The 26,113-nt window shown below is 45.0% G+C and overlaps 1 protein-coding gene across 1 annotated transcript in view; it reads right to left on the reverse strand.

Annotated features, from left to right (window-relative positions):
• Nucleotides 1-286: 286 nt before the first annotated feature.
• Nucleotides 287-26,113, reverse strand: part of LOC142814126 (uncharacterized) — a 63,427-nt gene continuing 37,600 nt past the window's right edge. The window contains exons 4-5 of the mRNA XM_075892056.1: nucleotides 5,552-5,603; nucleotides 287-412 (exon numbers count right to left, since the gene is read on the reverse strand). Of these exons, the coding sequence (XP_075748171.1) occupies nucleotides 287-412; nucleotides 5,552-5,603 (178 nt within the window). The remainder of the gene's footprint in view (nucleotides 413-5,551; nucleotides 5,604-26,113) is intronic.

The raw sequence follows: 26,113 nt of genomic DNA on the forward strand, positions 1-26,113 counted from the left end.
AGCGTAGAAACGGGATACAGATGAGACCATACGACAAAGATGAGGATTTCCAATGGGAATTTATTGAACGACAACGAAATATATAGGCAGAAAAAGACTACAGAAAACACCTAATAAAAACAACACTAGGGTGTACAGGCTTTTGAAAGTCTTCAATTTTGCATATATGCGATTTTCTTGTCAAGCAACTGGATGGATTGTGAGACAGGCAGACAGAAAAAGTTTATTAGCAAGCGTGTTTGTACCCTCCGGGGTCCCTGGACCACCGCGCGGTCCCACACCACGTCTACGTGGTCATGCCTCTGGCTGCGATTACATCAGCTGCCCTAGTAACCGCAGCAAGCTGCAACGCCAGGTCCCCAGATGAGAGCAGGACCTCCCAGTCCTCCCAGCTTGAGACGGCAGGCTGTCCCTGCGGGGGAGGATCAGCAGGGCAGCCGATTAGGATATAGGAAAAGGGCGGCGTGAGGTTCACCGCAGAGGGAGCATTCCGGGGAAGTGCCACTGTAGTTGTACAGCAGCTGAGGGGAAGAAAGAGTGCTAGTGGGGAGACGTCTCCATAGGATTTGTTGCGAGTGCGTAAGAGAGGGATTTGGAGGAGGGTAGATCCGACGGTTCGAACGGGGTATTTGCGTGAATTCTGCAACAGTGTGGGGCTGCTCCTTCGAGAAGCCCGAATATAGACTGTCCTGAGCCCGGCAAATCAACCCTCGGGCCAATTTATCGGCAGCCTCATTTTCGGGGTTCCCTGAACGAGCTGGTACCCACTGAAGCTCTACCATTGGTGGTAAATATTGCGTGGGGCTGTTCAACAACTGCCAGGCAGAAGGGTGTATCCTACGCTGGCATATTTGTACAGAGCAGTTTTTGAATCAGTGAAGATGTACTGTGAATTGTATCGTGCAAGGGCTATAGATGGTGAATACTACAGTGGTCGCGTTTGCATTCTTGTTCTGAAGCTTTCATACGGTGGTGGCTTGATCGAAATTCAGACATGGCCTCCGAGATGGTAGGCGCGTGACGGGTTTGCCTCTTGCCGTCCCAATCGCACTGTGGATACTTGCGCACAAGTATCCACAGTGCGAATGCAAAACTGAAGTATATTATGTTAAAATGAATTTCACAACGTTTTTGTCGATAAAATTACGGGAGGCGTAATCTTTGTCCCTACTTTGAACCATATGATCTAAAGCATTGTCTCCGAGATGCGGCGCACAGCAATTCTTCTGTAGAGCAGACGACGGATGACAACTTGCCCTAAAGCGTGTTCTTCAGTCTAATGCGGCAGTCTTCGTGCCCCAAATGATAAGAGTTTGTTATGAATCGTTTATGAACTCATTCAACATTCAATTCTCTTACCCAACGTGTTGCAAACACATGGCCGTCACAGCAGCTCCATCTGTGTGTCAGTAATGGAGAGGCGCCACATATTACAAGTCTCAGTGCTCTACTTATAAGAGTGAATTCAGATACTGTAGAATACCGTGTTCAAAATAGTTACTCCTATCTGCTAAAACAGCCTTTCTTCACCAAATGCGGTCACGTTTACTCGCGTTTGAAGCTTATTGCCGCTTTTCCGTTCCGATTTCTAGATTTCTCAACTTATCAGCGCATTCTCGAAAAGCTCTGATTTGTACCATGAATATTGTCGCTAAAAACAAAATGATGCAACATGTTTTTCTATATTACTGTATGATGGCCTTCGGTTGTATATTTACGAGATTTTGAAAAATCGAAGATAAGTTTTTTTTTATTATTCAAATTTCAGCGGAGTACACTTTTGCCAATATGAGAATTTTGAGGCAATATATAAAAATTTACATTTGCCTTACGGCAGCAATAACTTATGTACCTAATGAACACACTATATCCTTAAAACGTGTCAACTTTGAAAACGCTGCTTGCATTACTTTCGGAGAAAAAAAATGGGGAATACGTAACTTATTTTAAACTGTCGCAAAATTAGACATTTTTAAAAAATATTTTCTTAAGGTCTACAAACTTGAAACCGTATGAATTTATTCTTCATTAGACGTGCATTTCAGGTAAAAAATTATCTTCCTTAAAACAAAAATCTTTGTCTTTTTATAGTATCTGCAATTTTCAAAAATAACAGGTGAGGAAATTGGTGCCTCCATGTTGGTGAAGTTTGATATGTTTTTTTCTCGTAATTTATGCCGTTAATCATAAAATTAAGTTGACCTCCGGGCTACCTGGTGAGAGGTGCACGAAATATAAAATACTCAATGAAATCCAAATATATAAACTTTTGGACCCGTTTCGATCTCTCGTGGAATAACCCATATATACATGGTGGCTCAGTAATACGAATACATAGCTCTGTCAGATCGCCAGGCATGTCACAATCGTCTCGTTTGTCTTATTTGTTGTTTCAATAAAGGCTCTGAAAGAAAACATGAAAAAGGACTTTCAGTAGCAATATTACGCGTCAAGTCCCACTCACTCCAGTATATGGACAGATTCACGGTTTCGTTCGAACAAAGTGTCTGAAACAGCGTTTCGTTTATTGACTCCGTTTCGGCGTGAATGAAGTTTTCTTTTATAGTTGTCTTTATCACTAATTTCGGGCGAATTAAAATCGTAATGTGGCGTTTTATGAGTTATTTCTTGGTAATTTGAGATGTCAAATTGGCTTTCTGTCAAACAAGTTTACATGCGATAAAGTAGTAGAGCAGATGCCCCTTTCACCCCATGGCCCTCTCACATACTCTCAAACAAGATTCTGCTTTAGCTCCCTTCTGTATTCAATCCTTTCCCTGGTTACACCCTCTCCCGGATAGGGCAGCAAACCGGGTGCAACATCATTATTCTCCTTGTATATAATTTGCCTTTTTCTCTTTTTGTTCTCCTTTGGCGGTCTCCAGATAATCTTTCATTCTCGCCTATACAGTTTTCCTCAAACCTTAGATTATTTGACAATGATGTACAGTGTCTGTCGGCATAAACACGCTGTTTCATTGACGCCTTACTGAAAGCCTTAGGTACCGTATCAAAACTGATTAGTGGAAATGTTTGGGAGAATTGGTAGGTCATCGCCAAGAAAGTTTCAACAGCGCGAAAAAGAAAAACAAGAACGGACGAAGATAGAGCTGACACTGCAGCACGTGTCTGTGTCAGCTCTTTTTTCGTCCGTCCGTGTTTTCTTCCCGCGCTGTTGAACCTATAGCCTGGCAAAAATGGACCAACATCTCGCATCACGACTCCCGTTGGTGGTGTCAACCCGAGAGATGAAAAAATCATCGTCTCGCATCGACATCGCCACATGACGTCACTGTGACGTCATAGATAAATATGTGACGTCGATATGAAGCCATCGATGCGCCACAGTGACGCAACGTCATCATGACATAGCACCACACGATGACATCATCACATCGTAACTTGGTGTACGGTGCCACGATCACGGAGGCAGTGCAGAACTAGGTGAAATGCCTCTGATTCAGGAGGCCATTGAAAACCACGTTGGGTGCAGATGGCTTTTTCAGGGTGGTGTAGGGGCGTCAATGCAATCGTCTGAGAAGAAAAAAACACCAGGCCGGCGTGGAACACTCAGCACATTCACAGCGAAAGCTAGAAGAGCAGCTTTTCAGAGCCTTTTCTAAACACTCTTTCCGATGCTACAACCACACTGCTGGTTACCCACTGCGCCTTAAATAGTAATGCATTTTTTGTAGTGGGCCAGCATTCACTCTAAAACCCTACGTTATTTTGGAAAAACGTAGTATCCGCTACACACTTGATGGAAATTTTGTGCAATTTTCTATGCAGTTGCTGACGGCGATGAAGAAATAAGCGTGAAGTAGGTATAGCCGCAATTATTAGGTGATAAGGAACAAGTTTTCTAATGGGTTGGAGCATTAAACGACCCAGTCGTTACGCAATTCGCATTGTGTGACACCTGGCTGTTTCTTTGATGTTCTAAAACGCTTTATTACTCATATGAACGGGATTCCTTTCCCTGCAATAGGCCTACCTACAGCCATTTCAGAAACTAGTTTCAAGCACTAGCGTGGCTCACTGGTGGAATGATAGGCTGGCATGCAGAGGACCCTGTCTCGAATCCCATTGTGTCATTGGTGTTTTTTTTATTAAACGATTCCATAGCATTGGCGTGGCTCAGTGGTAGAATACTGGGCAGGCACGCAGTAGACCCGGGTAGGAATGCCATCGTGTCATTGGTGTTTTTTCTATTTACGGCGTTGTTTTCGTTTGCTACTGCTTACGGACACCGGCAGTGGCGGCAGCGGCGGTCAAGTATACGGCGCCGCGCGTCATCCGTGTTCTGTTCTGATAACAACTTTCGCTGTAAAAGAAGCTCGTTCTCGCCTTCGACTCGTGTCAGTGGTGCGCATGAGGAACCCTGGGGTCTTATGACAACCACATGCGTCTCAACGGTGTTTCTTTGAAACAGTGCAGCTACATAAATGCCTACTCTACAACAACGCATTTGCTTCAGTGCAGTACCACAGAAGTACGTTCTACTCGCTCTTGGCAAAGCTAAACCATGCTAGCCATCGCTCCTACACGTCCATTTTGTGAAAGTACTGTTTTCTTTAAAGTGAGAACGACGTCCGAACTTCTAGCGCCGCTCTTCGAGTAAATTCGATTGTGAAACTGTATTTTTTTGGGTACGCCCTATGGCTCATTGCAGCGACATTGACAAATAGCATCGCCTTGTCGCGGCGGTTTCACAAAGTGAAGTCTGCTGGGCGCGCCTGTCGCAAAGAGACTGCCGCTGTTCGTGTTTACTGTCCTATAGACACACATGGACGATAAATTGCGTCTTTGGATTGGACAGACAGACGAAGCTGGCGGTTAAGTAACGAGTAGATGGAAATGTCAGCAGCACATAACCTGCGAGGCTCCAATAAACTACAGTCCTGTGTAATGGTTACCCCTCCCTCATTGTAATATTGAAAGCCTCGGCTCCCTTGTTTCACGAGGCTGCCTATAGCCACAACCACGAACACCTGCGAGTGACAGGTGGAGCCGTGACCGTGAGCAAACTGAGTACGAGAAATGTGACAAGCAGTCACGCGTTTCACATTGAAGGAACAAAAAGCTCCATTTCTTAGTCTTCTAGAACTCCTGCCTGCCGCGCTGTATTTCTGTATTCTTATCTATCTATCTATCTATCTATCTATCTATCTATCTATCTATCTATCTATCTATCTATCTATCTATCTATTCAGTTATCTGAGTATGTATATGGTTTTTCATTATTTATATTTGTATTTTCTGTAAGATGTATACATTCAGAAGCCGCCCAAAAAAAACGGGACATTTGCAGTTACTTTCCAATAAAAAAGGGTAAGCAAAAGTTGGGCAAGTCTTCAGTAGTTGCACCATACTTCCAGCATTCTGGCACCCTATTCCAGGAAACTGGCTGCAGTCTAGTAAGAGATCGTCTCCAAAACGTTGCATGACCATGCCGATACGTCAAGAAAATCGATTATGAAGAGCAAGTCAGCAGTCGCCGTTTCAGAGGTAGACACAAAACTTAGTGACATCTGAAAATCTTAGCACTCACCATCAAACTGGAAATTCTTGGAGAAGGTGCGTAGCCTTTGGGAACGTGAGAGCTGAAAGCAAAGAATTCACAAGAGTGTCCGGTTTCTAGTTTTGCGTCCTGTCACTTTCGTATGTCTGGCGTGGAGTTTCAGGTAGGATGGTGAGACATTTGAGAAAGCAGTTGGATAAAAGAAAAAGTACATTCCAAAGCGTACTCGTGCAATTACGCTCACATTCTCGGATACACATGCCAAAAAGGGGGGTAGAACAAAAAATTCTCGACAAAATAATTTTGGTTTTTAAAGAAACGTCTTTTGTTGACGCAAATGATGGTCTCGAGCGATTTGAGGTTTGAGAAGGGTCAGTGAGAACAAAAATTGCTTGGGCGAATACATTTTATTGGAATACTAATTATATCGATCAAACAAACAGTGAAACAAAGAAAGAAATAAATAGCCTTATTGAGGCGTTGGAATTCGACGTGCTGCAACACTGTTCAAGGGGATTAAATAAGAAAGAGACATTCATTCACAGCTGTTTTTGTAACAAAAACAAAAAAACAGATCATCAATGAAGACTTATTGTGGGTTAACCAAAAGCATGCATACACGCAACAACCTTTCCTTCTCTCCCCAAGTACACTATTTACTCCGACTCTCACGCCGCCATCCGTCACATACAGAACAACACGTTGCCCCCTGCTCTTCAACAGGAGGTCGAGCGAGCGGCCTCTGCTGTCACTTTCGGGCTTCTGGGTCGATAAGGGGTATTGGGAATACTGTAAATTTAGCGCGCCGGTCTTCGAGGAGCCGCCGCGGACATTCTTGGGATACGGGAGATTCGAGCCCGAGGTGCAGCCCAGGCTAGTCAAATAGCTGTTTCACACCTAATATAAAGCAGGGCTCAGACAGAGGATGAAGGAACGAAGTGACACACGGCACTGAGGCGAGAAAAGTGCATGCACAGAGCGTTCAAGATCTCGTCTGCCAAGATTGGCAACGCTACGTGCCCCGGAAACAGGTAAAATGTCAGAATGCCACTGAACGCCGCTTGTCCTTTGTTTCACGGGCGCGTGCCCTCGACACGGTGGAAGTGACGTACAGCAAGGAATGGCCCTGTGTACGCCAAAGTAGTAAGCGACCCTTCGAGCATTATTCGAGGTGACTCGTGTAGTTTGTGTAATCTGTTGCTTGAATGGTAGTATGAAGGGGGAGAGAAATATTAACACATAAAAAAGAAATTAGTGCGTGTTACTTACCGTTTTACTTCGCGTCGAGCGAGATGCGAGACTACAGTGCAGTTTAAACTGTGCGACGTTGTGTATCGTTGTAAAGATACCTGATTCTTGCTAGCCTCTGCAAACGTGCGCGCATATAAGAATCTATCACACAGAAAGCAGCAATGTATACGCTACACAAAACGCCTAAACGACCCAACGCCGCTTGTGTGCACGGCCTGGCTTGAACATGTCATGCGAATGTAGCCTTGCGTGCACGTGACGTGACATGCGTTTGCGTCGTATGATCGTGCGGCTCCGATTTGCTTCAATGCATTACTGGGCAGGGGAAGAATTTGTCTTCCGAAGTGTGCACAGGATGGCAGACGTTCCAAGCTCAGCTTCTCGCATCATGTCTTCGCGACTCGTAATGAGCCAATTAAATGCTTCTTGTGGTACAAAGCTTTTCATTGGGCAGGCAACAACTTTCTGTGTCTATCTGAAATTTCTGATGTGACCTGTTGAAGCGCTTTTAAGAAGTATTGACAAGGAAAACAAAAACCACGAGGACATTAGATTTTTTCTTTTACTGACACTCTACTTTCTCATGATGATACTTTAAAGTTTGGCATTCGTTCTCCATCGTACTGCAGCTACACAGAAGTAACTCTTGGTCCCTACGTGTGCCAGCAGACACCATGGAGATGCCGATCCGATGATGTGGTGCAGATGAATGCATGTGCAGAGGCTAATCAGCCTTCCATTGCACCAAGGGGCCTTGCAGCCTTGACAGTAGTGAAAGGAACTTCTGAGATTTAGTATAGGTTGAACCCCATAGAGTTTTGAACGATAAATTCTGCCCGTTAACATGAATACCACTCTTAAACTCTACTCGAAAGCAAAATTTGAGGTTATATAGTGTTCACATGGGCACTGATTTCGAAATCAGGCATTTATATTTACTTATACGATTTTTTTTTCACAAATAGCTTTTTTTCTCCTGAACAATGGTATAAAAAAAACGAAATACACTTTCGGGCTTCTGGGTCGTATGTGCACAAAATATAAAATAAACAATCAAATCTCAAATATCACCCTTTTCGATCCGTGTCGATCTCTCGTGGAATCATCGTGATGCATTTATGAGAAACGCTGCCAAAATTTAGCTGTCAAACACTAACAGACATTGTATAAGCTTTCTTACATCTATGTACAATAAACACTAAACTCCGTAAGGACACTTTTTGCTTTTGTGTTACACCGATTCCCAAGACGGATGGATCCATCATGCTTTTTTTTTTTTTACTTTGGCTGCAGTATAGGCTCTCTGTAACATAGACTAGTAACAAGACTCCTGGTCTCTATCGGCGCTAAATATAGTGACCTCAGAAATGCTTGCAGGAATAATGGTATGCTCCGGGAGGCCATTTTGGCCGCGAAGAATTCGAGAGATCTTCAAATGCGTAGGTTTCATGACAGCGAAGTGGTTTGAGAAACGATAAATTTTATTCTGAAGCCGCGGTTCGCCTTTAAGCTTCCGGCTTAAGACTGCACGCTTTGTTCTAAGCCTTATTTAAGGGCCCTGTTTTAGAGCTTTATTCCGTAACAAAAATGTGAGAGATGTGTTCACTTCGACGACAACTAGCTTTGTTTTGGCCAATATATATAATAATGAACACAACGAATAGCACGGGAGATATCTTACATTTCTGGATTGGTCCCTGCCTACGCCACTCATTGAGTGGCAGCGCCCTCGCAAGCTTCTTAGCTTCGGGGTTTTCGCAGAAAATGAGATCGAAAGGCCACCCCTGAAAACTAATGCTGGCAATATCACTCACATAACAGAAAATACAGGAGAAAACTTTCATGATTCCAAAAGTTTGCGCCAAATAGCCCTATTAACTTGCTTTATTTTCAGTCGTATCCACTCAGCAATTCTTTTACGTTGTTAGGACTTTAAAGCAACACATGACAACGCAACTTCTTGCTCTGCTGCTGCTTTCAAAAAGTTCATCCCAGCCTATCTCGTCACATCGCAGGCGTGCCAAAAATATTTCATTGTATTCAAGTTTGGCATTTCCTTGCGAACGTCACTTTTGAATATTGCCTGTTCGAAAAATAAGCCAGTTTTTGGACGCAAACAAGAAAAATTATTTCTGAAGTGAATGCCGTTTCTATGCCTTGTATAACATCACTGATTTAAATATTCCCCATATTGAAGATAGTTAAGCTCGCTCTAAATACAAATTAAAGTGAGAGACTGAGTTGATGCAAACTGTCGGTGTCGAACATTGGTACACAGTATGCCTTAATTTAAAAATCGTAGAAGAGGCCACCCGCATATTGTACTCCGGGTTGCGAAAGGGTGGTGATTGATGTGCACGTATAATTCAGCGCGCGTTGTCTGCGGGTCAATCATATATAGGCCTGGGCAACATGCGGGTACACTTCGTGCAAGGCTTTGTTGGATGAATGCACGAAAAGTGTGCTCGGTATGTGCAAGCGAAAGCGACAACTTCAGAAGAGCACAGAATCGCGCTGAGCTGAACGCATCATAGTGAGTGCGAGGTACTTGATTACGGAATTTCTGTTTAATGTCATTATAGCACAGCCTACGTTGAAAACTTCCTTCGTCCGGAAATATCCCCCACCTGCACTCTTAGAAGTTGAGCAAAATGCAGTAACTACTACTTAACTAGCACACCTGTAGCTCTTGTACTAACTTTCAATTAGAAGCTCTCACAAGACAATCCTTCATCTAAAATGTCGCAGCATATTCACGAATTGAATGATCATAAGTGGGCGAATCACGCGGATCACTTACTCTCTTTGAACCACGTAGACGAAACATTTCAAACGTTTTTATACATTTGCTCTATATACGTGATTCAGAAATGATAAGCGATCGGGTTTGGGTGGGTAGCTGTAGCCGTACATAACGCTTTCAGCGTTTCGCAGCCGCTTCCTACGCTCTAGACACATTCTGGTCCACCTGAAGGCGTCGACGTGCCGCTGCAGCTTTGCGAGCCCTCAACTTAGCAGGCCAGCTTGCCGCTACGGCCGTTTTATTTCAGCTTTGTGAGCCCACAACCCTGGATCTGCTTGTCCACGTTGCCGTGCTGGAGCCGGCTTGTGAGCCCTCAGCTACGCATGCAGTTTTGCCGCTGTCTCTCTATTGTCTTCGTTGTCGAAGAGGAAGAGCTTGCACGTTAATAGCGAGCTACTTGTTTTATTTAGGGACTTCGATATCCTTATTTAGGATATCGAGGTGACCCTGGGCGCTACTGAGATGAAAATTTTGATGAAATTGCTCGAAGGGCACACTAACAGAATGACTTCCGTGAATAGCCTAATATCGAATCAAAGCGAACTGTAATCAGACATAACCGATATGAAGGAAGTACTGGGCAGTTTAGATGCTAGCTCGTCTGTCTTGGAGTCCTCAGCACCGGAACTTAAGAGCATGAAAGCGACTTTCACTGCCTTGGAAACACAAGTGTCATTTTTGCAGAATAAGTTATACGATCTTGAAAACAGAGGTCATCGGAATAACTTGATAATATATGGACTACAAGATAACGACACTGAAACATCTCAAAGCGTAACAAAAATACTGCAAAAGGACTTATTCACATACAAGCTAGGACTGAGTCTTAGTGGCATCGAAAGGTACCGAAGACTAGGCAAAAAGACTGGAAGGAGCCACCCAGTGATAATAGTAGATTATCGGCAGAGAAATGCCATTTCTAGCGCTTGCTGAAAGCGGAAAGGGACAAAGCTTTCTGTATGAAGAGTTTTCAAGCAGAGTACGTCAAATTAGGAAGAAATTATGGCAAATGGCAAAAGAGGAGAGAAATCAAGTTACTCTTTTATAACCTTATTATATATCCTGTAATATTTGGTTAGGACGAAACCAAGAATAAACGCTTCAAAATTTTCAAAAGAAAACGATTTGTTAAAACCAGCAGCTGGCCCCTCGCAATACTTGACATGAATTGCTGCAGCGTTGTCAATAAAACTGCACAACTAAAGAGCATTTTTTTAATAAACACCGACATAGGCGTGCTAACTAACTTTAGTTAAGGTATGATATATTTGACAGTGAATTTTTACGAAGAATTTGTAAGTTGTTGCGTATGGATCGCGACAAAAGAGGCGAGGCATTGCTGTATTGTACAAGCCGTCAACAACAATACATTTTATGCCTCACGTTCCACATGTACAAAGCATCTTTTGTGAACTGTAGTGCCGAGAGTCGTCGGTGTCTATTATTTCAAGTTGATGGTTTGTGGTGATTGATGCAAACATGTCATTACTTTCGTATGAAGTTTTTTTTTTACTTTTCACCGCTTTCTAGAACTAGAAATAATTTTCTGCTTACCTTTTATTCCACAATTTAACGTTATTAGTCTAACCATAGATGTAATTACTAGTACGTACATATTACTTCTCACAGAGGGTCACTGCCTACTTCTCTTTTTACTTACCAGAGTTTTAATTAGTGCTCTAAAACACCAACGAAATAGTATACTGTCCCTTAAAGACAGCGCCTGTCTACTCTGCAGCAGTTAGAAACTTTTAGCGTTTAAGTTTTATGCACTCCAAGCGCCCGCGGCGTATACGATCAATGTAACAATGATATAGAAGTAGCTGATTAGTTCACGAAACAGGTGCGCGCAGCTCGTCAGTTGACAGGAAACGCCAAAGTAGCAGTGCTACCCCTGAAAATCAGCAAAACGCCGACATTGCGGACACTCTAAAATAAACAATGTCAAATTCGAGCAAGACAAAAAGAAGTTAAGAGAGAATGAACGCATGAAAAGGATGGCTATACAGGGCACTAGGTTGGCGTAATAATGCAAAGTCATAAGTTCGAAACCACGCGGGTTTTTTAAATAAACTTTACTTTAAAGCAATTAAGAAAGAAACTACGTGAGCTACGCGTCTGATTCCGTTAGGAGCTGATAGGCGGTCAGGTGGTGTTCTACAGTGCTAAGAAAGGATAGCGCAGCAGCCTAGCATGCCATGACGAAATTCGGTTTCAGTGCAGAAGCCGGACCATTCACAATGGTATATTTACTTAAAACGCGTGATAAAAGAATCGTTTAAACAAAAAAGAAAAGGTCTGAGATGTGGCCTCACCGGAGACCGCCTGCCCGTAATGCACTTCCTCCCCAGAGCAGGATTGGCCACCCTGGTGCAGTACTTGGCGACTACCACCCATGACTACAGCAATGAACTCTTGACCCTCAGTCCCCAGCGGCTGCAAAGCAATTGTTCAAGGCTGTAGTCAGACCTGCGACGCAATGGAGGGTGCTAAGATTCTCCAAGTCTGGACAGACCACTATTGAAATCTGAACTTGGCTACCTTCAACACTAGAACGCTATCCAGTGATGCTAGTCTAGCTGTCCTGATTGAGAAATTAGAGGATGTTTAATGTGATATAATAGGGCTCTGTAAAGTTAGGACGCCACGTGAGGTTTATACACTGCGGAAGAGTGGACACGCCCTATGCTACCGTGTAATATGGATTGACTGAAAGTGACTAGAGGTGGGTTTTCTATACACAAGAGTATCGCTAACCACATAGATAAATACTATAGAATCAGTGAGAGGATGGCAAGTACCATAATTGAGTTTAACAAAAGTTACAAAGTGAAGGTGGTACAGGCCTACACATCTACCTTAAGCCATGATGATCATTTTGTTGAACGCTTCTACGAAGATGAAGAGTGATCCAATAATAAAGTAAAGTCACAGTATACTATTCTGATCGGTGACTCTCATGCCAAAGTAGGCAAGAAACAGACGGCATACTATGCGGTGAAGGAATGTAGCATCGGCTCTAGAAATTCCAGTGGACAGTTATTAGTAGAGTTCGTAGAACGTAATTTACGGATCTTAAATACCTTAGTTCGAAAACGGACTAACCGTAAATGCACGTGGAGACGTCTTGATGTCGAAATTAAATGAAATGCACATCATTCTGTGTGCACATCAGGGCATGGTATATGATGTAGAAGTAGTTGGCAAGACCCAATGCAGTGACCATAGAATGGCAAGAGCTCGCATTCATCTAGATCTTAAAAATCAAAAACAAAAACTGATACGCAAGAAGCCAATTAAGGAACTAACGGTGATAGTGAAAATACAGGAATTCAGAGTTTCGCTTCAGAATTAATTCGAGGCACTAAACGAGGTAACCGACGTAAGCGTTGGCACAATGAACGATACTCTTACTAGTGTCATCAAAAATTGTGCAATGAAAATCGGAGGTACAGTCACTAGACAGGACACCGGAAAACTATCTTAGGAGACAAAAAAGTCTGATTAAGTGACGACAAAGCATGAAAGCCTCAAATGCAGCCGACCAAATAGAGTTTGTGGAGCGTTCGAAGTTAACCAATAGGCGTAAGGTAGCCGACGTCAGAAGGTGCAACATGAAGAGGATTGAGCAGGCTGTCAAAAGCGGCGGAAGCCTAAAACCCGCGATGGCAAACTTGTGCATAGGCGAGAATCGGATGTATGCATTAAGTAACAAGGAAGGAAATGTCATAACCAACATGAATATTACAGTTGAAGTGATGGAGAAATTCTACAGAGAGCTGTACGGTTGCCAAAAGAACTAGGGTAATATCGTGAGAAACATTATTAGTCCAGAGGAATTCGAAATCCTACCAGTAACGGCAGGAGAAGTAAGGAAAGCCCTAGAAGGATTGCAACGCGGCAAAGCCGCTGTTGAAAATAAGGTAACAACGGACCTCCTAAAAATGACGGAGAAATCGTCTTAGAAAAACTGGCCACCTTATGAAGTTTTTCTTGATGGGAATGGTACCAGAATCTTGGAAGAACGCCAACATCATCCTAATCCACAAGAAAGGAGACGTCAACTGCTTGAAAAAATTACAGGCCGATCAACTTAGTGTTCGGTCTCTAAAATCTATTTACGAAAATAATAGCTAATAAAATTAAATAATAAATTAAGAGCACGTTAGAGTTAAAATATACAAAGGCCCAAGCAGGATTTCCTACAGGCTATTCCACAATAGACTATATTCATAATATCAATCAGGTAATAGATAAATGCGTGGACTACAACTAACCCTTATGCATAGCCTTCATAGGTTACGAGAAGGAGTTTGACTCAGTCCGGACATCAGCAGTAATGCAGGCACTACGAAATCAGGGCACGGAAGAATCCTAAATAAACATACTAGAATTGTAGAGTCGATCCACAGCCACCATAGTTCGCCGTAAAGAAAGCGACAGAATCCCAATAAAGAAAGGTGTAAGGCAGGGAGACGCAATCTCTCCAATGCGATTTACTGCGTGTTTACAGGAGGTTTTTAAGACCATAGATTTGGAGGAGTTAGAGATAAAAGTTTGTGGGAATTGAGGCTGGCCCGCTGCCTTTGCGCGGGCTTTACCGCCTTTCCTGCCATTCTCATGTCCCGACATGTCTGCCCTCCTTTGCTGTCTGCCGCGCTGGGAAGGGCGGAGTGACGTTTAACTCCCTCACCCGGTAGCGGATGTTGACTGTGGCGCCGCGTGGGGAGCCTCCCGAGAGGTTTTCGCGCGCTGCGTCGGGAGCGGGGAGTACAGTCCGGGACTTCAAACGGTGAGCCACGCATTCTTTTCCGTCCGTCGAGTCCCGTCGCTCGGGGCTCGTCGGACTTCGCTGACGGCGCCTCGCGCCCGATGCGAACGCTCACCTCTTGTTGCCCCGCTGCGTACTCACGGCCGAAGGGCAGTACGGTGTCCTAGTGCGTGGCCTAGCTACGCCGACCCGTCTCCCTTCGAAGCCAACGCGAGCGCCTTTGCCCTCGCTCGAGCAACCGGGCCCCTTTGTCCCGGTGTCTCCGTGGATTACCTTTACCGCGGAGACGTGCTCGTGGCACCCCTGTGTAGTACTTTGTGCCCGTGGCGTGGATAAGCCTACTTGCTTTCCCGCCGCGCCTTTTTGCAACGGGCTGTACTGCGTTGGTGTTGCCACAGTAAAGTGTTGCGACTTGAGCAGTATCGTGTTTCCCGCCACGGCGACGGTTGACGCGTGCCCTGCGGCTCGCTAAGACCGGACCCACGCTGGTGGCCGTACTCCTTCGGGATACGTGTACACCACAAGTTATTGGAGAACATCTTAGTAACGTGCCATTCGCTGATGAAAGTGCCATGATGAGTAACTCGAGCGACGAATTACAGCTCACGATTACTGAACTGGGCACGGAAAGTGGAAGAGTGTGTCTCAAATTTAATATGCACGAAACTAAAGTAATGTGCAACAGTCTCGGCGGAAAACAGAGCTTTGCGATAGGTGGAGAGACGCTGGAAGTCGTAAAGGATTATGTCTACTTAGGACAGGTAGTAACCACGGAGCCGAAACATGAGAGTGAAATAACTGAAAGAATAAAGATTGGAGGACAACATTCAGCGAGCATTCTCGGATCATGAATGGTAATCTGCCACTAACCCTCAAGAGGATGGTATATAACAGCTGCATTTTACAGCCTCGCCACGGTAGTCCAGTGGCTAAAGTACTTGGCTGCTGACCCGCAGGTCGCAGGATCGAATCCTGGCTGCGGTGGCTGCATTTGCGATGGAGGTGGAAATGTTGTAGTCCCGTGTGGTCAGATTTGGGTGCACGTTAAAGATCCCCAGGTGGTTGAAATTTCAGGAGCCCTCCACTACGGCATCTCTCATAAGGTGGTTTCGGGGCGTTAAACCCTATATATAAATCGATCAAGCTGCATTTTACAAGTACTTGCTTACGGAGCAGAAATCTGGAGATTTACAAAGAGGGTTCAGCTAAATATAGGACGATGCAGCAAGCAATAGAAAGAATAATGATTGGTGTTTAATATACAAGAAGAGGGCACGGAGTTAAGGATACCATAGTTGAAAGCGAGAAAAAAAAATTGACATGGGCCGGGCACGTAGCACGTAGGTAGGTTAGCCACTGGTGATTAAGGGTAAATGGCTTGATTCCCAGAGAAGGCAAATGCACGATGTGAACACAGAAAGTTTGGTGGAGCAATGAGATTAAAAAAAAAAGTTTTCTAGTATAACGTGCCAAGGGAAAGCACCAGACCAGGTTGATTGGCGGATCATGGGAGAGGCCTTTGACTTGCTGTTAGCGTGTTTATATTGTATATGCGCACTGCAGTGGGCGCATATACATGTGCCTGGGACTTCCCTGGTTTGTGGCATCTAATGCAATGTATCAGGAGCACTTGGTTTTGGATTCCCTATTCTAACTGTGCAAACTTCCTTCACATTTCACAGCTTACCGGCTAGAAGATCCGAGTACGCCTTTATCAGTAACCCCGATGCCTTCTTTCTTGCTCATTGGCCATCATTTTTTACACCCCTGATTTTTTTTTTTTAAATAACCGGGAGAGCATAAAAGTAGACCTTAGGACGGCAAGAGAAAATGATGGCCTAAATCACAATATTACGACAGAATGTGATGAAATTTTTTGCCTACGATCACAGGTCTAATCTCTGAAATTTCGCAATAACAGGATAAAAGATTACATAAAAAATGCAGACGCAAATAACGACAGCCACAGACCTTTCTGTAAATAATGAAAAGAAATGGGTAGGAATTACCTCTGATTACTTCGGCTGGTGAGTCTCAGTGAGGCTACCAGATTTAACTCCTTTTGTTGAGGCTTAGCTCATGGCTATTCCTTATTGGCGCTTCAAAATCTACCTTGGAACGAAATGAGTGCAGTCATCATAACAGATCCTCTTCCGTGTGCACAAATCTTACAGCTTCATAACAATCACGAGCCCCCTTGCCTTTGCGCACATTTGTACCACAAAACATGAAACCCCTGAAATAAATATGGATTATAGGTCGATGTGATAGTGAAAAGAACTAGCTAATAAAAATTTATGAATTTTAGGTCACTGTAATAGTGAAAAGAACTGGCTAATTCGTTAGCCCTAGCTTCACTTGAACGACGAATAATTTTGGTACTCGCACAAATAAGGTATAGAAAATTAACGATTTGTACAAATATAAGAGAAAATATTACTAAATGGACCGACTATCAGCAACGCGTATTTTTTTTTAGACATCAGTAGAGTCAATTTGAAAAGTTTGAAGTTATTTTGTTAAAATATGGTGGAGTGTGCCCCCATTAAACTTTTATTAACACAAAGCTCGTCTGCTGATATTTCTCCTGTGCCCATTCTACGAAGAAGCAGACAATATGGAAGATTGTTTTGTAGCATGTCGCAGCGATACATTAATCATGAAACGACTTCTGGTTATTCCGTTTTCAATGGTAGGTTTCAGTTTTAACCGCAGTAATTATTCTAAGTTTTGGTGTCTCCGTCTCGGGACATTGCCACAAAAACGTATTTGATGCAGTATGTAATATTATTCAAGTAAATAAACGTATTTGTATTTGTAATAGTATTCAAGCAACGAGCCTATGAAGCGTACTTTAATATATACTCAAAAATACTATAAAGATGAATTTAAATGTGAATAAATGTACGACTACATTTCATTTTTGTATTAAACTTGGCTTTCTGGTCAGCTCAAAATTTCGAGTCTTTCTTTACGGTATTAGCACACATTTCCTTTCATGTTTTGTTGCTTCTTTATATATTCATATTAGATGCGAAGCATCTTATACTCGCGCCTTGTAGTGCGCCGTCCGCACCGCTTCTCGAACATTCGACAGCTGACGCGCGCGCATGCGCCGTCGCGCCGTCGCCCACTCTTCCACCATCTGTGCATCCCTTCCTCCTCTACACACCGCGCGCGCTTCACTCCTCCACCATCTGTGCACCCTTCCTCCTCTACACACCGCGTTCGACATCTACAATTCTCCTGATTCTCCAGTGGACGCGCATGTGGCGTCGCGCTTCGAGAACATTCAACAGCTGACAGTGCATGCGCCGTCGTGCTGTATATATACTCAAGGTCGGCGCTCGCTCGCTCAGTTGCCGCTCGTCGGTTGGTTTGTACGGCGCGTCGACGTCCAAGGTCGCGGTGAAATGAATTCCAACGAATCCACAAACACAATGATCGACGTCCCTTCGACCAGCGCCGCCCTTTCGCATACGTGTGTACGTGTTCACTCATTTAACACCCCCTCCTACAACCACGTTAACCAATTTAGCCATCGACCCAAGTAAGTCGCAATTTAACACCCCATTTCACAACCACGTTAACCAATTTAGCCATCGACCCAAGTAAGTCGCACTTTAACACCCCGTTAACCAATTATATGCTCCGCATCCTCCTCAGTGTTCCCCCGAGGGAAGCTGCGGGCAATTTTTTTTCTCACTTTATGTTTCTATTGTTGTATATTTTAATCTGTTTGTTTAGATTATTTAGTAAAGGTTTGGCAATCATTATTGTACTTAACATCCATTAGCTGCAAGGTTGCTTGGCCAGTCCCCCAGAGTGGATATGTGCCTGAGTCTACAGGCCACAAACAAACAACGATGGCGTTTGTCGCAACAACGCTCACACTGCGGCGAGCTATACAACAGCTTCGATGTTAATATCACAAGTGCCAAATATGTTAAATTTTTGAGCCCCAGATAGATAATAATTAAGCAACCGGATCATCCAAAGGCATTTTCATCGAGCATCTATGACTGAGCTGTTCATTTGGCACTTTTTACTTAATTTGCCCTATGCGTATAAATGTACAAGCACATGTTTACACAGTTTTGATTTTGGTGTCCTTAGTGTTGCTGCTGATGAAAAAAATACTATGGTTTTACTACAAAAGTGCAGTCGCTACGTGTTTACGCAACTGAAATGAAGCTCTTGTTATTCTTTATCAGCGGTAAAACAGCGCAAATGGTCAATCAGGGGATCGTCTATTGAAAAAAGAAGACTAAGCCTGCCCATACACCAAAGATAGACGCCCACTCTACAGCGTAACTTGGACAAATGTATTTCTGTTTAGAGGCTTAACTTCCGCACGATGAACGACCTAGCTTCTATCGAGGCAATAATGAATTTGACTGCTACAAGTGAGAGCTCATGAGTAACCCAGGCATGCCATGCTCGACACAGGAGGGAAAACAATAGAGCACTCTTCTTTTTACGAGCCCCGCTGTTCAATTGGTAACCATTAGTATGCGGCTCATTTATTCTCCAGTGGGTTCGAGCACCCAGCCAAAGGCCGCATTAGTGGTGAGCCGGCAAGGGCAGTAACTGTGGTGATTAACCTTGGCGCTGGTCGAAACAGCTGAACCCAGCGCTGCAATCATCTGCGTGCAGGCGCCGAAGGGGCTACCCAATCGTGCGAGTGGCCCGCATTAATCAGCAATGCGTCTGCCGACCACAGTCCGATCGGAGAGAGACTGTACAATGAAAGCCGCTTATTTGTCTTTTCCGGATGTATGACTTTTTTATTTATAAGAGATCTCACTTTGTTATTTTGTTTATTTTATTTCTTGTTTGGTTGTTCCTGTTTATGCACTTCCCAGTAGCATGACTTATGTTTGGTCACTATTCTTTTTTATATTGACCGTTTTTTTCAACGCTTCCCTACGTTCGGGACTGATACATTTTTTGTGTGGTCTACTACTCTCTTCAATTATTCCGTCTTTTCTTTCTTTGCGTTAACGCTTACAAGCGTATTATTTGCATTAACGCTTACAAGCGCAAATTCTTTGCGTTAACGTTACGAACGAACTCACGAACGGACGCTTCGCCCCACTCATCAGTCACTCCGTGAATATGCTGTGAAAACTACTAACACAGTCTAGTTATAATATTTCCAAGGGCATATACACACAACGCCATCTATAGAGCAACTCATAAACTTAAGAAGGTTACACACATCTACTACTACAACTACTGCAGAGGAGGGAACGACCCACGGCGTAAGGAGCTTGCCCTAAAAGAGATGTATACTCTCGCCCACTACACCAGTACAAGAGTGTCAGCCCCAAGTCGTTGTGTGGGCATGTTTGCACATTTTAGGGTTATTTCTGCTTCTTTATATCGCATTGCAATAAAATAAGAAAAGCCAACGGTTAAGGTAGCCGGTGTTTTTGATATCATCAAATCATTTGAACCACCATCGACTGTCTTGACTTTAAAATCAGTTTTGTATGCGAACAAAGGCAGGTCATGAGAGGCTACATAGTTTCGGAGATCGTTGGACAATTTGCATCTGCAGATTCTTCGAGGCCCTTAAGAATAACAACTAGGAGGTCGTTTCCATATTATCCTTTTGAATGAGGCAAGTTTAATGCTAGACATTTTTACGATATTATGCTCGTTACAAGAAAATTTTCTCTAGAAATTTTCCGTTTAAAACTTATCGAATGCGATTTGAGTGCCTACACCCAGAGAGACACTTATAATTCCTGGCTACAGTATGACTACAAATGAAATGAACGTTGTCTATAGTGTGGTGTATATAACACAAGCTTCGCGACTCTTTTGAAGACATTTGAATAAATTTTATGTAGCGTGAACCGAAACATGACCACAAGAAGGCACGCCGAACATCGAAATGCACTACCAGCAACAACATGCTTACTTTCAAACTCGAACCTCTTTATAACATATTCGTCAGAAAGCCTGAGTTTGAAAACAAACACATTTTTGCTCGTACCGCTGGGTAGTGTCCACATGCTACTTCTAGAGTTCGTTTTTTGCTTCGCGCTCCATCAAATTCTTTCAAATGCATACCTACAAACCCACATTTCAACTCTCATTTAGAGACATTTTCTACTAGCCTGAAGGAAACCTTTCAAACCCCTTCTGCATAGGAGACTGAATTTGTGTACTTTGCGCTTTCGCTAGCAAGATCTCAGCTCTTGCATTTGTACTTCGCATCAATTTATGCGCAATATTTAGGCTTCTTGAAGATGTTTTCTGATTATTTTTTTCTGCTTGTGCACAAGGTTGTTTCCCATCATCATCATCATCATCATCATCATCATCGTCGTCGTCGTCGTCATCGTCGTCGTCGTTGTCGTCATCGTCGTCATCGTTATCAACATCATCATCATATTCATGTGTTGTCGTTTTTTTTACATGAAAGCGTTTTATGCCGGTCTACACTACGGCTTTACTGGCAAGAAGTTCGTCATTATATGACGTAGTAAAAAATGGCAGCATATCCACGGAGCGAATGATGGATAATTGGGCGAAGCATCCGTCCGTCTATTCGTTCTTGCTTCCGTCCATCCATGCGTGTGTCTGTGTGGCCGCCCGTGCGTCCATCCGCCCGTCCGTGCGTGCGTCTGTTCACGCGTCCGTTCCTTCTTTCGTTCATGCATCCATTCCTGCGTCCGTCCATGCGTCCATCCGTGCGTCCGTCCATGCATCTGTCTGTGTGTCCGTTCGTCTACCTATTCAACACTCCAAGTACCACCATCTCGCATCTCTTCATGATATATTCCTCATATAGAAGCACCGTCATCCAGCGGACATTCTGAACGGGAGGAGGCACACGCACACTTTCCTACGGCTTGCGCTTCATGTCTACTTCCCAGTTTTAACCACCTCGAGTTCATGGTATATACAAGTTCACTGTATTCATGACACTGCGGCCCAACGCTCGCTGAACCTTTCTAAAACCTAGGAGGTTACGGCCAGCGAGTATAATGTAGCAACCTTTTCTTGTCTTTTGTGCGCTGTTGAACAATGCCCACAATGCGAGATAGTGGTACTTGGAGTGTTGACTAGATGGACAAACGAACACACAGACAGATGCATGGACGGATGCACGGATGGCTGCACGGACGGATGGACGCATGGACGGACGCAGGGGCGGATGCATGGACGAACGCAGGGAGGAACACACGGATGGGCGTGTGGGCGCACGAACAGACGCACGCGTGGGCGGGCGGATGGATGCATGGATGATCACACAGACAGACGCATGGATGACGGAAGCAAGAAAGAATGGACGGACGGATGCTTCGCCCCATCACGTTGGGCGCACTCTAAATGTCATCTTCTCTCGCGTTTCGATGAGCGCCGCTTCCACGGAGCATGATCTCTCCTGCGCACGCGTTTATCAGACTCGTGATTCGAGAGAGCCTGAAGGTCACTTCGCTCGCTGCTGCGGCCGCGTTTACGAAAGGAGCACGCTTTTCACACACGAAAAAATAAGAATAGTGACAATTCACGCTTGTGCTGTATATACATGTGCGTTCGTTTGATGCGTCTTTTTTTCTCTTGGAACAGTGCACTTTACTTGCCGAGCAGTGATAGTTGTTAGTCTGCCCACAACCTGTGTAATTTCGTGCGTGCTTTCTGCTTGAGGAGCACGCTGCAAGTTACGAGTTGCTTGTCATTCTTCGTATGACTTTGCGATTTGTTGCTGAAGTATTTAGTCCATCGCCCTTGTAGCGAAACAATGCACAATAAGGGCTCAACTACCTATACGAACACGCATTTCACTTTCATCTTGTTCGCCCCCCTGGCGCTGCTTCACGGCACGCTTCGCCATCGCGCACTCGCATATCAAGGTTCCGTCTTCGAGCACGAGCCGCTGCCGCCTTGCACGTACCATACTTTTTAGCCGCAAATCGTGAATCATCCACTGGCCCCGTCTGTCTATCTGTCTGTCTGTGTCTTTGACACATGAACAGACGGACGGATGGACGCATGGACGAACGCAGGAACGGACGCACATACAGATGGACGAATGGACACATGAGCGAACGCAGGGATGGAAACACGAGATAATGAACGGACGCACGCATTGACGGATGCACGAATGGACAGACGCATGGATGAACGGATGGACGCATAGATGAACATACATATGGATCCATGGACGAACGCAGGTGCTGACACACGGATGGATTGATGGATGAATAGAGGGACGCATGTATGGATGCATGAACTGATGGATGGATGGACGCACAGATGGACGCACGGATGAACAGATGCATGGAAGGACGGGTGGATGAACGCACGGATGAACGGATGGACGCACGGATGAACGGATGGATGCACGGACAGACGGAAGAACAATCGGCGGGAAGCACAGACGCAATCACGGACCCCTCGCCCCACTGATTATTGACTCCATGTATGTGCTGTAATTTTTGTTATTTGTCATACTACAAGTGACGCCCTCTAGTATCGTACCATTTGGATTTTTCAGCATATATGCATTTCATTTACGTACAAGTACCGTCCTCTATGGCCGGTTCAAGAACTAACGAGATGAGGCTGCATACGATTATGACCGAACGCTCAGCCCACGCTTTAAGGAGGTTCGCTACTAAAAATAATCAAGAAAAATTCTCCGTTGCGCGGAATAGAATGTCCGACCTCTTGCTTGTGATTGCGTACCGTGAGCTACTGAGCCACCAAGGCGCATCTTCGTCAACGTTGAAACGATCAGCCATTTATTTCTACCACTCAACACTGGTGATGGCGATCTTGAGAAAACTATCGTGCTTTCCGCATTACCATTGAGATGGCGCAATGGGCACGAGTCGCCAGATCATCACGAAGTGGCGATGCACACTGATACATTCATAAGCCACGTGTACTTTGCCCCGCGGAGGGGGGGGGGGGGGGGGTTGACGCTCACGCGTACGCGCGTTAACTCGTGGGGGAGAGAATCGTACGGCTCTGGCTTACGCCGGAACGATTCTGTTGTAGTTCCCGGGCGCACAAAGGTTTCTAAACTAGCTGCTGTTATGCCTGCGAGTCCACAGCGAACGTCCATGCCTCTAAAAAAGGCAATCTGTGTCAAGGCCAGCACGCGAGCTCGCCTGAGGCGAACAACTAAACGGCGTCATCACACGGCGGTGCCTTTCTGTCGCGCACGCACAGCGAGCCCGTCGAAGCCATCGGCGCCTTTCTGTCTGGCGAGTCTGACGCAATGCGTGGCGACGTCATTCGTCCTTCGGTGCAGCCACGTGCAGCGCAGCGGCTCCGGATTCGATGAGAATGACACGGGCCAGCGACGACCCCATTGGAGGATTCTGACCTCACGACCAGCGGCGCTTCTGGTTGGACATTTGGCTACTCAAAGAATCCACCCGGTGCATATAAAAAAAGCCCTGCGGCGCGTCGCGAGCAGTAGACCTATGTGTCAGAGGAGAGAGATCGGCTGTCCGAGTCTCTAAGCTGTCGGCGCCAGTGCCGAACTTGTAACGCCTCTGTATATATGCTGTACATAAAACTTGTTTAAATCACCGTCGTCTCGTTCGCTCGTCTATCAGCTCTGCGCAGAAGCAGTCGCGAGCTGAGAAACCTACGCTACCAAACGGCTGGTGACCTTCCCGGTGGAATTCGAAGCAGTGGTGCCTTCGGGACTTTGTTGGCGTCGCCGTCTTTCGAAACAGTGGTTGCAGCGGTGAGATTCGTGGTGCCCTTCGTAACGTCGTCGGAGGCGCGCTTCGTAACACTGCGCAGCGTCTGTTTGCGAAAAGGTAGCGCATTTCAGACACAGCAAAGGAGTAACTGAGACACTTATTCGCTTTCCTCTTTACCTGCAATTGCGGACGTTTTGCACGTCATTTTTGCTTAAGAAAGGTGGGGCATGTTTCGATCTACTTGCGATTCTTCGCGTGACATTCCAATTTATTGCTGTGCATTCCTTGCCTCGCCTTTGTTGCAAAGCTGTGATTTTTTTGTTCTTTTTAAGCCTTTAAGACCCTGCACACAGGCATGTACTAAAAGGGCTAGAAGATGAGGTTTTACTCTTCGAGAAAGAAGCAGTGCATGAATTATTTACTTGAGGACATACTCACAACCAGAAAAGTGCTTATTTATGTGAAATATTTCTCCTTTTTTTTGCGCTTACACAACCAAGCTACATTATGTTGGGTTGAATCACCTGAATTCATGTCAGTATAGTTCATTTCTTTGGGCCTTTTGAGACCTATATTGCACAAATACTAAGAGAAGCGTTAGAATTCGGGTGGATATTTCTTACGACCACAGCACTTCGTGTAACAAATTGCTTTATTTGGCAGTGCAATTTTTTCTTCAAAAACTGGAAGAAGTCACAGCGTTGCCGTAAAGGCTAAGCAATGATCACGATAGCAACAAATTGGAAAGTCACGCGCTGAATGGCAAGCAGATAAAAACGTGCCCCGCATTGCTAACGCACAAATTGCGCATGAAACCTACACACAGGTGCAGATGACAGCGAATAAGCGTCTCATTTGTTACTTCACTGTGTCTGAAAAGCGCGTCCTTTTCGCAAACGAAACTTTGCAATGATTGCAGTGACCTTTGTGCGCCAAGTAACTACAACAAAATCGTTCCGGTGAAAGCTCAAGGCCATCCTAGACGTGCGATCCTCCCCACCGCGATAAAAGAACGCGCGAGTGAGCATCCACCCCCCTCTCCACGAGGCAAAGTAGGCGTGGGAGGTGAGAGCACGCGCTGCCGCATCGTGATTACGTGGAGATGCGCGCTTAGTGCGCCCTCTTGCTCGTTATGCAAAAAACACGGTAGTCCTCCCCCCCCCCCTCCCCCCACCTCATGAGATGTCCGTCACCGTCGGTAAGTGGCAGATATAAATAGCTGCCGTTTCAACGATTAAAGATGTGCTCCTCCGCGGCTCAGTAGTGAACGCCTTGCACTCACGATTCAGAGGTTCTTCGTTTAATTCCACGCACCGGAGTCTTTTCGTAGATTATTTTTCTTTCTTGCGTTTTCATATATATTGATACGTATACGTATACGGTGAGTGACGGCGACACCAACATCGATACTAACGCCAGCGGCAAAATGCCGCCGAGAGTGTCCATATAGTGGCTGTCACAATAAAAAAAAAGCATGGTAGGATCAACTTTTTCCCTCCATCAGTCCTGAATGGTTGAGTAAAAAAAATGGCAGCATATCCACGAAGTGAATGATAGAGAGTGGGGCGAAGAATTCGTCCGTTCATTCGTTCTTGCTTCCGTCCGTCCATGCGTCCGTCAGTTTGACCATCCATGCGTCCATCAGCCCGTCCGTGCGTGCATCTGTTCGCGCGTCCGTTCTGCGTCCGTTCTGCGTTCGTCCCTGCAGCCGCCCCTGCGTCCGTTCATGCGTCCATCCATGCATCTGTCTATGTGTCCGTTTGTCCATCTATTCAACACTCCAAGTACCACCATCTTGCATCTTTTCATCATATATTCCCCATATAGAAGCACCGCCATCCAGCGGACATTCCAAGGACTAAACGAGAGGTGGCACACGCAAATTTTCTTACGGCTTGCGCTTCGGGTCCACTTCCCACCTTTAACCACCTCGAGTTCATGGTATATACTAGTTCACTGTATTCATGGCACTGCGGCCGAACGCTCGCTGAACCTTTCGAAAACCAAGGAGGTTACGCCTAGCGAGTATGTCGTAGCAAACTTTTTCAGTCAGATAGTGCTCAATGTACATGCCAATGGCTGCTAAT

Source organism: Rhipicephalus microplus, chromosome 4 (genome assembly GCF_043290135.1).
Source record: "Rhipicephalus microplus isolate Deutch F79 chromosome 4, USDA_Rmic, whole genome shotgun sequence".
Classification (NCBI taxonomy): Eukaryota; Metazoa; Arthropoda; class Arachnida; order Ixodida; family Ixodidae; genus Rhipicephalus; species Rhipicephalus microplus.